Below are 15,681 nucleotides of genomic sequence, written 5' to 3'. Positions count from 1 at the left end.
AAACAACTTCCTAGACCCATTCAGTTGAGCTTTACACCAACCCTTGTATTTAAACCTTGAGCACACAACCATGTTGAACCTTTCTTGACAACTCCAACCACTAACCATCTTCCTCTTACTCTTAATGCCACAAAGAGCTCTAAGTTGACCATCCGTCTCCAGTAGCCCATATTCAAGTGGAATTATAAAACTAAGGGATATGAATTTTACCCACTTGAATGTTGTGAAGGATGATGGCAACTTAGGGGGAGGTATTTCTAACGAATTTGCAAGCTCCACTCCCTTGTGCTCTTCTCTGACAACTTCCACCTCTTTGCAAGTTTCTTCAATATCAACCTCTTCCTCTTGGTAGCTTTCCTCCAATTCAATCTCTTCTTCATTGCTCACCAAGGACATGGGAGGCTGTGCTTCTTCTTCTTTAATCTCCATCTCTTGACCAACCTCTTCCAAGTCTTCAACTATGATATGCCTTGGAGGTTGTACACCCTCCTCATCATCAATTTCAATCGCCTTGGAAGGAGGTTCTATAACCTGACTTTCCCATGGAGGTTCAGCATCTCCTAAGTCTGCAACCACTTCTTCCTCCACTTGTTCCAATACAAAGCCATGTTCCTCATTATCCACTGAAGTTTCTAGTGTCTCCTTCATGCTGCGCTCTTCTTTTGATTCTCCACATGTAGCCATGGGAGTACTTTGAGTGCTTAGATGTTGGGAAGCTAATTTATTTACTACCTCGGTTAAGGCAGTCGCGAGTTCCAGTACACTCCTTTGCATCTTTGCTTGCCCTTGAAGAAGAACACGAAGTTTGTCATCCATTGGAAGTTGGGGTGGATATGAGGGTTCATTGGTTGGGAGAGAGGGTTTATAATAGGAAGGTGGTTCATCTTGATAATGATAAGGAGATGGTGTATATTGAGGTGGTGGTTCATGAGAGTAGTTGTGTTGGAATGGGGGTGGTTCTGTGTATGGTTCATTTGGCTCATAAGGTGATTGGTATGGTAGATACGGGTTAGGGTCGTCTGGAGGTGTTTGGTTGTAAGGGGCTTGCGAGTATGGTGGTTCAAAGCTATGTTGAGGAGGTGGGTCATAGGTATATGATGGGGGTCCACCATATCTATCGTCTTGGTATGCACCTCGGAATGGCTCTTGACTATAGCAGTTAGGTGGGTGTTGGTTGTTGCGAAAAGATCCACCATAACAATTGTTTTGGCATGCATTGTAGGATGGTCTTTGTATGTGGTATTGTGGAAGGTGTTGCTGCCGGAAGGGTTGATCAGATCCTCGTGGCTCCTTCCATCTCTGATTGTTTTGACCTTGATGCATGTTCCTGTTATAATTTCCATTCCTTGCAACAACATTGGAACTAAACTCAAAGCGACGGGGGTGAGAACTCATAGTAACTAATAAAAATTAAAAATAAAAATAAATAAACAAGCAAAGGAAAATAAAACAAAATAAAATAAATAAGAGAAAAGGTTTGAAAAAGATTTAAATTTTGAAAATGTTTGATTTTTTTTTAATTTTAAATTTAACTTTTGAATTTTGAATTTTGGAATTTAAATATTGAAATTTGAAATTTGATTTTGAAATGAGATAAGATAAGATTTTGAAAAAGATATGATTTTTTGAAAAAAATTTTGAATTTTGAAATTTAAAACTAAGATAAGATAAGATAAAAAAAATTTAAAATTAAAAATCTGAAAAAAAAAATTTCGAAAATAAATCAATTTAAAAGCAAATATTTACAATAACCAATAATAAGGCACACGTTTACAATTCCCCGGCAACGGCGCCATTTTGAAGAACGAAACTCTCGCGCGGTCTAGAATTTTCACGAATAAATTCCCGTTGTAAGCATAGCTTCTAGACCGACAAGAATTCCTTTCTTACAAAAGTTTTGGTTGTCACAAGTAACAAACTCCTTTAAAATTTATAAACCGAAGTATTTAAACCTCGGGTCGTCTTCTCAAGGAATTGCAGGGAGGTGTTCTTATTAATGGTTATGAATCTTGTAAATTGGGGGTTTTGAAAGTAAGGAACAAGTAATTTAAACGACAAGTAAAGTAAATTAATAATAATAAAATCTCTTGGCAAGGTATAAAAATTCGGAAGTCCTATCCTAGTTATCCTTATCGATGGTGATGAGAATTAAGTTTTAATCCCACTTAGTTAACCTTTACAAAAGCAAAGGAAAGTCAAGTGGACTAATTAGTTAGATCCTCAAGTCCTAGTCAACTCCTAAGGAAAGACTAGAGTTAGTAGAATTCAATTCAATTAGCAAAAATAACAATTAACAATCACGATAAGTTTGATTACTCAAGAGTATCCAGTTAATCAATTAAAGCCAAGAATATAAAAAGCTAAATAAGAATCATAAATCTGAAATACCTCAATTGCATTAATAAAAGAAATTCAATCTAAACATAAAGAGTTCATAAACTGAATTAATAAAATAAATAAAAAGAACATTGAACCTGGAACTCAGAAGAAATTGTAAGTTGAAATAATAAAGTTGAAATCCTAATTCCTTTAAGAGAAATCCTAATCATAAATCCTAAGAGAGAGGAGAGAACCTCTCTCTCTAAAAACTACATCTAAAATTATCAATTATGAGCTGGTGATTATGAATGAATGGATTTCTCCACTTTATAGCCTCTAATCTGTGTTTTCTGGGCCAAAAACTGGGTCGAAAACAGCCCAGAAATCGCTAGAGAAGAAATCTGTCACGCTGATTTTCGTCACTGCGACGCATCCGCGTAGAGCACGTGTTCGCGTCGCATAGCTTCAGGGAAACTATGGGATATTATATATCAAATCAAAGCCCCGGACGTTAGCTTTCCAACGCAACTGAAATCGCGTCGTTTGGACCTCTGTAGCTCAAGTTATGACTGTTTTAGTGCGAGAGGGTCAGGCTGACAGCTTTGCAGTTCCTTCAACTTCTTGTATTCCTTCCACTTTTGCATGCTTCCTTCCATCCTCCAAGTCATTCCTGTCCTGTAATCTCTGAAATCACTTAACGCACATGTCAAGGCATCGAATGGTAATAAGAGAGGGTTAAACATATCAAAATTAAGACCAAAGAAGCATGTTTTCAATCATAGCACAAAATCAGGAAGGAAAACATAAACTCATGCAAATCATATGAATAAGTGTATGAAAGATTGATAAAATCTACTCAATTGAGCACAAGATAAACCATAAAATAGTGGTTTATCAAACACCAAACTTAATGTGACACTATCAATGAAAGTCTGGGCCAAGTACCCAGTGAAATGCAATTATCATGTTCATGTAACAACACCAAACTTGATCCATGAAATACTTATGCAACATGAAGCGAAGCAAAAAGATAAATGAAAATAAATTACCTAACGTTGGGTTGCCTCCCAACAAGCGCTTCTTTAACGTCACTAGTTTGACGGTTGGTTCTTGAATTTCTTCCTCTTTCTCCAGTTGGTTAAGAGAAATGACTTCAGTGGACATAAGGAGAAAAATGATATCCACCAAAAAGCAACTCCCATACAACTCTTTAATTCACTAGGACCAAGGAAAGCATATTCAAGTGTTGGGGGATAAGGTTTCAATTCAAATGTGGGTGGTGCATTTATATTTTTCTTCTCAAGAGCTTGCATGCATAGAATTAAAGGGACTTGTATGGCTTTCTCCTAAATTATTAGAATGTGCAAGTATGGAGTGTGCATGGCTTCCTCCTTTGTTTGTGCATCTTTCTCTTCTTCCATGTGTGAGGGTGAAGAGTTCTCTAATTCACTGGAGTATGAACTCTTTTGATTGATTTTCTCACTTTCTTCCATAGGATATTGCATTGTATCTCTTGGGAAAGAATTTGCATGTATCTTGTCCAGGTGCTTGATAATAAATTCTGCATGTTTCTCTATATTTTTTACACTCATCCTCATATCATGTATGCATTCTTTCATAAGAATCTCAAGAGCTTATGGTTCTTGATATGAATAAAGAGATGGTGGCTCTTGATATGAATAAAAAGAGGAGGATGGTTCTTGGTATGAATGTGAAGATGGTGGTTCCTGATAGATGGAACATGGAGCACTGAAGTTTCTTTGGTCTTGACTTTTTCAACCAAAATTTGGGTAATTTCTCCATCTACAATAATATGAATCACTCCTTGGGTGCGAGTAGTAACCCATATGATCTCTTTCCATTATTTTCCTTAGCACAAAATACCAAAGGAAAAAAAACAAAAAGAGATATTAAATTTTTAAAAAAAATTCATATAAAAACATTTCGAAAAAGAAAAAAATATAATATAAAAATAAAATAAGAAAATTAAACAAAGAAAAAGTCTAATCTAGGTAATCAATCAATTGGTAGTTGTTAATCACAATTAATCTCTAGCAACGGCGCCAAAAATTTGGTGCGGAATTTATAACCCACAAACTAACCGGCAAGTGCACCGGGTCGTACCAAGTAATACCTCAGGTGAGTGAGGGTCGATCCCACAAGGATTAATAGATCAAGCAACAATAGTCAATTGGTTATTCTACTTAGACAATCAAAATTTAGGGTTTTAATAGCAAATAACATAAAAACAGAAAATTAAATAAGAGCAAACTAAAATTGGTTAAGAAAATAATATGATAAAAATAGTTAAGGTGTCAGAGATATTTAAATTTCCAGATTAATATTCAATGTTCACTACCTTGATCATGCAAAGATTATGTTCATGGCAAACTATATGTGACTAAACCCTAATTCCTTAGACCTTTTTAGTCTCCTCTAACCTTCATCAACCGCCAATTTCTTGGTCACTTGATTCCAATTAGAGGGTTAAGTCCAAAACTAGTTTATGAGCCACACAAACCTTAGATACCCAAAAATAAGATGATTATATGTCACATATCGCGTTAAATCTAGATAAATAGAGAGTCGTGAGGAATTGATTTCAAGATGTAATTCTAATGATATAACTTTTCCAAGATTCAAATAGAATTCAAGTTGAATTAGAGTTATTTTCCAATAATCACTAATTCTTAGGATTAAGAACGAAACCAATTCTTAAACAATAATAAAAACATTAATCAATAGTAGAAGAACAAATAATTATTAATCCATCAAAATAAATAGAGCTCCTAACCTTAACAATGGAGGCTTAGTTCCTCATGGAGAAAATAAACCCTAGTAGAGAAAAGTATGAAAGTGTGGAAAAATTAGAAGATTTTCTAGGTCAAGATCTCTTCTCCTTTTATATCTAATCATAATTAATGTAAAATATATTTTCTAAAACTAAATAATATCTTTTCCTGTTTATAAATAAAATAAGGTTTAATCGAAATTAATTAAAATCTTCGAGCATAATAATTGATGGATGCACGGACCATTCCTTTTCCTTGGATTGGCGCCTAACTTCAAGAAATTGAAGTTAGGCTTTCCCTTGGCAGCGTGCATATTGAAGATCCTTTGATCATTGCGCCTAACTTCGGGATTTTGAAGTTAGGCGCTGCCCTGGCAGCAAGCTTTTGGAGCGCTGGTTCTTCTTCCGGTGCCTAACTTGGGAATAGCCAAGTTAGGCGCCAATATGGCCATACAGGTTGGAAAAGAAGTGTATACTATTATACATTGTTGAAAAGTTCTGAAAGTTAGCTTTCTAATGCCACTAGAATCACATCAATTGGATCTCTGTAACTCAAGTTATTTTCGTTGGAGTGCAAGGAGGTTAGGGTTGACAGCATCATTCACTTTCTTCTCTTCTTCTATAAAACTCCGTCAAATCCATTCGAATGCTACCTGAAATAAATAAAATTACACACAACTCAAAGTAGCATTCATAGTGGCTAAAAAGTATTTAAATCTTGATTAAACTTAACAATTCAAATGCAAATTCACTAGAAAAAGATAGGAAAGATGCTCACGCATCAAGTAACAATTAATTCAAGTATTAATTAATAAAATATTAGTAAACTACATACCAGGCTGTTCTTTGTCTTCATGAGAGCCCACCGGTATACTTTGACAACCTCAGCAAAGCCATATTAGTTCTGTTCTTTAGACGGCGACGCTTGAACCCCTCATCAGTACTAAAATGGGCGTCTAGTTCCTTCTTAATATCTGGATGGAGCCAAATCGTGAGGTGGTCGCTCCCCTGATGAACGTCCTGCATCATGCTGAAGTCACTTAGCTATCCGGTGGTAGTAGATATTATGTTCCCTATCCCATATAAATTTCTCCTGCATAAAGTAATTTAACAACATTAATTAGTCGAATTAAAATACGATTAAAATAAATATAGTTAATTCAACAACATTGGGTTCTTACCGTCTACTTCTGAAACCATCACTCTTTGATCTCAGTAGGGATCTTCGTGTAGCTCATGGCCATGGGTTGTCGTACATGGACTTAATCACATTGGAGATCTCCTGTGTACATGCATTGTTGTTTGGTGCAAACCTATCAATGAAAAACTTAAAATTAACAAACACATAAAAACACATAAAACTTAACAAATTCAAAATAGATTGCAGATAAAAGACCTTAAAATAGTACTCACGCATGCATGCCATCAAGTCAAATCCTCGTCCGTATGACAAGCGATAGTGGAGGATCATCTGGCTGGGACACATTAGAGGAATCACCCACCGCAGTCTCTGTCACTGAAGTTGTAGGGGGCAGAGGTGGGGGCGTAGCAGAAGGAGCCACGTAGTTAGGTTTCAAGACCATGATGAACTGCTGGTTTGATGGACCCGCCTATGATGTGACAAGGGTCGACGGGGTAGTCGAGGTAGAGGGTGATGATTGAGAAGTCCTTGGGATACCGGTAGTGAAAATTCTCCCTAACGACCACAAGATCGACTCATGACACCTCTGCTACCTGTCGTCATGTTTGCAAAGAAAATACAAATTAACACTAATCAGCATATATACAATACAAATTCTTCAACATTTATATTATTTAAAAAAAATTTACATAAATTTCCCTAAAATTGGACATATATCCATCTTTATAGTTCCCACAAATCCAACCAACCTCAATCTAATTATTATCCTTGAATTTACCGTCGAAAATGAAAATCCGCCGGTAATGATTTTACTTGACGAATTTCCCATCTAAACCGTCAATAAATCCACCGGTAAAACTAATACTAATGTGTGATACTAAATTCGACAGTACTCAATATTTTTCTTACAATATTATGTAAAGATGTCTTCGCAGAAATATCTACCATACAAGACTCCCTACCAGCTTGGAAGAAAATGATTTACTCTCATTTCACATAAACTTAGAAGTTAGAAACTCAAACATATCTGAAATAATATGTCCCCATTTGGATCTTACAAACTTGCATTGCTTTGCATTAATGTTACTCTAATACCTACATATAGCTAGGCCTCTAAAAGTGACTCTAATCAAAAGTTTAGTAGTGTTTTCTGATCTCTATATATGTATTCTAAAGATCTTATCTTTGATAATACTTTATCTGTCTAAAGATAAGATGTGGGAGCGTTTCATTATTATTGCCAATTTGCCATAGTCTTCTTTTCCGAACAGTATTAGTATAGTGTTGCGATATTATTATTTGACAAGATTGTAACTTGTAAGTCACATGCTACACCCATTTGATTTGAAACTTTGAAGAAGTAGAGCAAATTAATCTCATCCAAAGTGGCCTGGCGAAAGAAAAGGGGGTGATGCTAAAGTTCTGGTTTATTTTGTTGGGTTCATCCCAAAGGGTTAAGTGGAAAACCAATAATAAACCCTCATCACTTGTGTCTCATGCTTGACCCTCATTTTTGATAGGATAATGATATGAGCTTTAGCGAAGCTGCATTTGTTTCTGACAACAAGATATAATAAATACAGACATAAAATTTTGTATTTTTGTATTCTATTTAATGATAAATTAAAACAAAATATGAAAATTTAATTTATTTTTATTTTTTTCATTCAAAAAATTTGAAAATAAAATATAATAATAAAAAATTAAAAAAATAATGAACAAAAAAATAAAAAATAAATTGTGTCTCTTCTTAATGTTTCTATATTCTTTCTATTAGGAGGGATACAAAATACATTATTTTTTGACACAATGCCTTTATTTATGTCTTTATATATTAAACACGATTTTATTTGTATCTCTGTGTCTTTGTCTTAGTGTTTTGTCTATGCAAACAAACGCAGCCTTAGAGACAAGGGTGATGTTTTTGTACTTGCTAATCGCTTTCAGGAGAGAATGGACAATCACTAATGGCCGCTGGCTGGCATGATTGGACTTAGAACTTGTGAGTTGAATTTGGGAAGAGATGTCACGTGACTTTGATTCGAAATTCAAGTACAAGTGGAGCCTTAGATATTGGAGGTCATGCAACTCTACACGTGGTCCAATAAGGTTTTATATCATGCCAGGTTCTCACTTGACTAAATTTGCCTGAATTGGAGGAGCAACATGTTTAGGTGCAATTTGAGTTAGAGAATGGTAAGACAACAAAGGGGAAAGTTTTATATCATGAGGGTCTGTATCTCTATGCTTATTAATTGGCATAAGTACTCTTAGCCTAATATGATACTAATTTAAGCAAGCATTACTCATTTTGTAGTATTTTATTTTTTACCATTTTTCAAGGTATCATCATCTATATGTTATCATCAATGATGAAATTGTGTATCAAAGTTGGTGCTGAATATTATAATACAATGATCTAATCTAAAATCTCTCCTCGATCTCTTCCTCCCTACCTGTGGCCAACTTTTATTTTTGTGCATGCATGTCTGTGGTTTGTTGTGTTGTCTCAATATAAATATATAATTAATTACCAAACGTACGTGTCTTTGAATAAATTGAAATGCCTTGTTTGTCCTTGTCTCGCAGCCTGTTTAATTTGTTTGGAAATGAAATAATAAACTACTAATTTCTAGAATGAATAACTCATTGTTAATTGATGCTAGACAAGACTGGTTAACTAACATTGTTAATATCGGCTTTCAAAACGTGCAACACTTTTTCATTTTCTACAATCCACATAATATGTAAGATGATGATCTAGTATATAAAGGTGATAATCACAACATTGTGCTGCATATTGAACAAATTAAAATGTGGTGCAAAATAAAATAATGTAACATTGCTTAGCTTGTATACATTACATGGGATTATTGAGAAGTTTATGATAAAATAATGTAATGATAAGAGAGAATAGATGGAGGCAGACCTGAAAATGAGGGACAAATGCGCTTGTTTTGCGAATATGCTATGCATAGATAATGTAGAGAGGGTTAATAACGACAAGGTTAAGCACTCTTAATTAATGGCAAGTCGTTTTCTTGATGATTTGGCACAAGGGAGACATTATTATTGTGACACACACTACTTCGTTCCATTATAAGGGGCCACCAATAGTTTTTTTAAGCCATTCATTACAACCTTATAACTTGTATATATATAGAGATCAGAGAGCAACCAAGTTCTCTGGTGCTTCATTCTATCAAGTTAGTTAGTTGCTTCATCAAACTCTATCAAAACTATCTCTATCTTATTGTTAGCTTTTACGTGATGGCAAGGCGACAATGTTTGTCAATGAGAATTGGGAAGCCAACTCATGAGTTGATGAGACGGTGTTCGAGGCAGTTGAGGGAACAAAAGACTAGGTTTTATATCATATGGAGGTGTACCGTCTTCCTTCTACGCTGGGAGGACTAAGTTTACGAATTACGAGTGGCACCATATACATTCTAGTATAGCGAGTTTTTTTTTATCTTTGTTTTTTTTGTTAGTGCTAGTATGCTACTCTGTTAAAAAAAAAAAAAAGTGCAGAGTACGTAGCAGTTGAAAGGCTTCATCAATTACCAACTTCTGTTTGCTCATCAAGTGTCTAATAAGGTGTTCATTTATTATGAACAAACATGAATGTACAGCCCTTGCATCATATGGTTTCTTTCTTTCTATATATTTTCATCTTTCTTTTACTCTCTTAGCTTCTCAACCTTTCCAAATAAGCTTCCAAGTTTTCTTTTCTCTGTTCTTTTCATGTATGTATATTTTGCTTTAGAACCATCGTTTTTTTTTTTCTTGAATCCGATCCTTTCTTGTTAGACCCATTTGTAGAAAACAATCCCCTTCTCTTAAGTTATGTTTACAGAAATCGTACTACTCCTCCTTAAAGCAATTTTTTACCCACTCAGAAGTCAGAATGAACTTAAGGCTTAAAAAAAAAAAAAAAACTTGTGGTATGAGAAAAACTAAGACACTGCTTCGGTGTAGATAGGATAGGACATCTCAAAACAGGTAATAGAATAGAAAACAGAAGTGCACATATGGGCCAAGGTTCAAGCGCGCCACAGAAAATTGTGTTATTTGTATTAATTTCTTTTTAATGCATTTTGATATACATTTTTATTTTTAGATATAAACATAAATATAACCAAAAAAAAAAAGATAATAGTACAAAAATTATTTCTCATTGGCAAAACTCTTGAAGGAACACATAACGTGTTATGCTGGGAGGAGGGGTGTGTGTAGCTGTCTTTCCACTCCATGAGTGACAAATTTGTACTGCACATTAAATAGCCCACACTCTGTGCTAGTGCACCAAGCCACCAAGGACCGGATCATACATATCTCTCTGCCTACTTTATTTGGTTCTGTTCTAGGTTTCTAACTACATTTCTTATACGTTACGATCGAGTACGGAATTCTTCAACAGCGTACAATTTATAGAAATAATGATAGTGTTAATCATGATGATATTTCATACCCTATATAGCCACGTAAAATTTTTCCATTGAATAAGTACGAAGATAATTCCGTATCAAAAACCCTTTTGCATGTTCTAAGATACGGATGCTATCACCCAATACGAAGAGTCAACAACAGTGTCTTGGATTATTTAATTACCTTCTAGATCAAATTAAAACTGGTATTTGTACAATCCATGAAGCGATAATTAAACGGAAATGTGGATAGGATACATGTTACAATAACCTTCCATTAGCATTTAAAGTGAGGGCTGGTTTGAGAATTGCCTTGATAGAGTTGATAGGTACGTTTTGGCTCCATCAGCAGAAAAGTTGGCAGAATTACTCCAATAATCTTAGCTATCTTTAGGATATCAATAAACATACATGCATATATAAATACTCCCCTTCAGAAGGGAAACTTGTAAAACTTATAGATAACAAAATCAAATAAATAAATAAAAACTATCCAGAGCTTTTCCTTGTAAACATCATATTGTTGACACAAAAGGCAACCACTCCGTACTAACGGCTCTTTATCTGGATAGTTTAACACATAGTTCCTTCTTGTTACCTTGTAGAATTGGATCCATGATCCTCTGAAGACTTCTTAGGAGTTTGCCCAGGTTTACTTTGGCCTCCCTGGATGTTTAAGAAACAAGACCACAAAACACAAACATAATGAGCTAGCATTCATGCTGGAGAATTACATAAGATACTTCAAGCTACCTAAGTGATAATTCAAAACCCAAACCCTATAGAAAGTGGAAATTTGACTTCATATATCAACTATGGCAAGAAGAAGAAGAAGAATTAATCACTTACTGCTCCCCTTTGACCAGTCAATCTTCGAGTTGATGGAGCTCGTGCGACTGAGGAAGCAGCTGCAGCTGCAGCCACACGTATTCTGCAAAATATAATTTGCACGAACATCAGAACTCAGATTTGCATTAGCTTCATCCATCTCTACCACTTAAGTTTTGAAGGTTCGTTCTCCATTTACCTCTTATGAACATCAACATATTCATCAGTCTCATCAACAATTTCTTCCTGCATGGTAAAACAATTATAATAAGCAGAGAGGTTAGACTTCAGAGGGCGGGGATGATTAAAACATTGGAGAAATGGAGAAGGAGGGGCATATTTCAGAAAAGAAATTTACTTGCAGAAGTTCTTCAAATACGTCTTCCAAAGTGATAATACCAATCACTTCACCCTCTTCAATATTTTCTAATGAATTTGTTTTGCTGTCACTACGTTGCAAACCAGTTAGTTTATTGATACTGGGTGACCTTGAAGACTTGTCAATATCAACAACTACACTTTCCAATTTATCGTCCTGGTTCTGAAGTAATGGAGTAGTCAACTGTGAATCCCGATCAAAAATAGTGCTTTCTTCTTGTTTCTCTTCAATTATCTGCGGAGTTTCTTTCCCTTTCGACTTGGCTTTAACAACAGCGGCCATATGACTACTTCCTTTTTGGAACTCATTAAGAATATCATAGAGAGGCATATCTGATGGAACCCTGTCCATATAAATAAACCGTTACACAACGGATATTATGCCAAATTTGCAAAGCGAGATAATACATTAATAAAGACAAGCGCACCGTGGAATTCTCCGAATGGATACAGCACTGACAGGGGTCTCTGTTTCTGGCCGTACAGTGAGGAGACTTTTGACCTTATAGAAAAAGAATTAATGTAAATAAGAAGAACCCAAAGAGGCTACATAATCGGGAAAAAAGTCAAATTCTGGCAAGGTTAAAACCTACAAGCAGAAGACCGATAATATTCTTTGGATTTCCAGAATAGACAGGAACTCGGCTGTGCCCACGAGCAAGAATTTTTCCCATTGCCTCCCTGGTTTTAGGTTGCTAAGGTTAATTTTCTTTTTTTTTTTTTTTAGGGAAAAAAGGTATACACACTAAGAATTCTACCTGAATGCAACCTAAGAATTTCTAGCTCTAACATGCAAGCAAAGGCAGAAAATATATCTTCAGCAGCAAGAATAGCAAGAATTCATCTTAAAAATTAGAGACATTTTAAAAACAATTATGTTACCTATTTACACCCTATTGATAAAAGAATAATGACCATGAATATAAGATAACCAACCAGTCCAATTTTGAATTAACATCCAAAGAAAATGTTGATTCGATAGGAGTCATAGCCTCCTCAGCAGTCTGTTCGAAGACAAAATTAAGAAGAAAACACAAGACCCTAGTTAGAATTTACCAGTACATGCAGTAGCCTTCACATGTTTCCACTTTCCACCATCACTGTGTGCTATAAAACTAAAAATAGTTAAGAAACCTCAAATTCTGCCGCATTGATATGACAAATTGAAAACCGCATTGGATTGCCATGTAACAAAACACTAATATAGAGGTTGAAGTCAATATGTTGTGTGAATTAGAGCACTTACCTTTTCGGTCAAATCAAGCGCTCCACTAATAATTGTAGTCTCATCATGTGTAAGCTCACCACCTTTCCCAGCCTTACAACAAGCAAATTCAATATTTGTTAATCAAACAGAAAGACAAGACAGTTGGGTTGATTGATGAACAATAACAATATATACCTCCTGGCTGTGAATGGATACAAGAGCTTTTAATTGAGCACGCCTAAATAAAGCCTCATTGTGCCCCAACAGGTAGTCCAGAACCTGGAACAATTGTTATTCAGAAAATTAAACCCTTGCAGGCATGGTTGCTAACACACTAGAGAATTCTTCTTAACTAACCAAGATCGTTTAACTGTCCACAAAACAACTGCAAGAAGATCTTAATCTGTGCACACATCATAATCTAGATAACATCTTTGCAATAAGTTCTGTAGAAGACTATACCTTTCCAACGGGATAGGCAACTGGATAACAGATTAACATCAAAATTCGCACAAGCCATGCAAGGTTGGCACCTACAGCAAGACCATATCTACTACAAATTGCTTGTGGAATAACCTGAAACCATCAAACAAAAGAAGCACTATTTCAAAACTTGAAAACACTGATTAGGGACAAAAACTCTGAAATAACATTGAGAGGGAAATGACAAACCTCCCCAAAGAAGAGAACAAAAGTGACAGAGAGAATGATGGCAACAAACTGATTGAATAGCTTATCAAGGTATATGGGAAGAGCCTGCAGATTGCAAGTTCCAAAGCCAACAGCTATTTAAGAGTTAGGCAGGGTTTAGCAATCAGTACGAAACTCTACATACACAATTGCGAATATCAGATACATATATATACAATGAGATTCACCGAATAGAAATTGATTGGAAGGAGTTGTAGAAAGGGGATTGGAAATTCAATACCTCCATGGCAGCAGCATTACAGAGAAGCAAAGTGACAAGAAGCTGGTGCTGTTTCTGAACCACGGGAAGTATAACCGCTACACCGTAGTAATAAGAATAGTTAACAGAAAAGAGAGAAAGAGAAGAGGAAGAAGAGGAGTAGTAGAGTACCGGCTTGCTTCTTCTCGGAGGGAGAACCACTGCGCTGAAGGATCTCGAGGTCGACGAGACCAAGAGACATGAGACCGAGGGTGAGGCCGGACATGATTCCTGCAAAGAGCACAAGGAAGCAGGAGATTCCGGCGTACACGAACCACCACACATCGCCAAACGGAATCTCGCTGCCAAGAGCTGACGCCGCCTGAACCTGAGGGTGGTCCCGAGTCAACATCCGAGTCACCATTAACGCGCTAAGCAAATTCACCATCCTGATCCTCGATTCAACAAGTAATTCTTCTACTTCTCTTCTTCCAGCAGAGGTGGGATATGCTATGGTAGCAGCTAGGGGTCGTCAGAATCCAACCGGCGATTAAACCGGTTAAATTACTAACTTTAAGGTTGTGAAACCAGACCAGTCATTAAACCGATCAAGTAACTAATTCAATAATTTAATGGTCCAACCGAAGTCGAACTGTGGTCGAATCGGTTTAATTAAATATTCAGAAAAATTATAAAAAAATTCAATATATAATCAAAAATTGAATATAGTATTCAAAAATTAAATAGGTTTTCAACTAAATAAAGACACTCCTCGTTAGTAATCATAATCATCATTAAGTATTCCATTGTTTCCATCATAAAGATAATCCATATTACAAAATTTGATGTAACATGCAAAGATCCAAAATTACAGAATCTAGAATCCAAAATATTCTATATAGCATTCAAAATAAAAAATAAAAACTGAAAAGCAGATTTTGAGTGGACATCAAATTGCAAAAAAGAGCCTTTTGTACTTTCTGTAACAAACAAACCACACAAGCAATCAGCATCGGTTGAAAATAAGATCATTTGTTCATAGCAAAGTTTTGTTATAGGGTTTGGACCAACGATGAGATTAAACAATTGAACACACACTTATCTTCAATTGAAAACAAGATTATTCATTCATAACAAGATCATCCATTGAAAACTCTTCTTCCAATATCAAATCAGAGATAAATCCAGTTGAAGAGCACAAATATCTTAATTGCATATTGACACAATTGACACATTTATTCCCAGTAAAGTACCATCAACAACTCAGAATTAGAAGAATTAGAAAAAATCAGGAACCAACAACTCAAAAATCAAAATCAGTATAACAAAACGAAACTCAGAAATCAGAATCAATATAACAAGCCAAGTTTTCTTAAGTTTAACTAATTTCACTAGGCAACAAGCCAACAACTAGTAAATTAACTCAGAATTAGAAAAAATAACACAAAAATAACTCAGAAAATTACCAATAATCAACAATAATTAACCAGAGGTCAGAACAAAACAACAACAATAATCCAGCTCTGTTAACAACAATGAACAGCGAAAAAAATTAACTCAGAAAATAACTAATTATCCCAGAATTAACAATTACCATCAACAATCAACAAAATTATTTTTAAATTATCAAAAACCAGACAAATTAACAAGAATAATTAACTCAGAAGTATATATTAATCATAATTAATTTCAGAAAAAAAA

General features: G+C 35.2%; 1 protein-coding gene across 1 annotated transcript; it reads right to left on the bottom strand.

The window, feature by feature from the left end:
* Window positions 10,830–14,569, bottom strand: LOC107609322 (DUF21 domain-containing protein At4g14240). Its single transcript, XM_016311236.2, has 13 exons — window positions 14,173–14,569; window positions 14,023–14,099; window positions 13,764–13,847; window positions 13,554–13,667; window positions 13,287–13,370; window positions 13,131–13,202; window positions 12,821–12,888; window positions 12,478–12,565; window positions 12,313–12,386; window positions 11,865–12,228; window positions 11,706–11,752; window positions 11,528–11,609; window positions 10,830–11,344 (listed from the first exon to the last, which is right to left on the bottom strand). Exons 1-13 carry the CDS (start codon window positions 14,426–14,428, stop codon window positions 11,273–11,275), a joined length of 1,482 nt encoding a protein of 493 aa, XP_016166722.1. The 5' UTR covers window positions 14,429–14,569; the 3' UTR covers window positions 10,830–11,272.

This window comes from Arachis ipaensis, chromosome B07 (assembly GCF_000816755.2).
Source record: "Arachis ipaensis cultivar K30076 chromosome B07, Araip1.1, whole genome shotgun sequence".
NCBI classification, from domain to species: Eukaryota; Viridiplantae; Streptophyta; class Magnoliopsida; order Fabales; family Fabaceae; genus Arachis; species Arachis ipaensis.
Note: the sequence above shows the minus strand (reverse complement) of the source record. Positions and strands in the feature narration are given on the sequence as shown.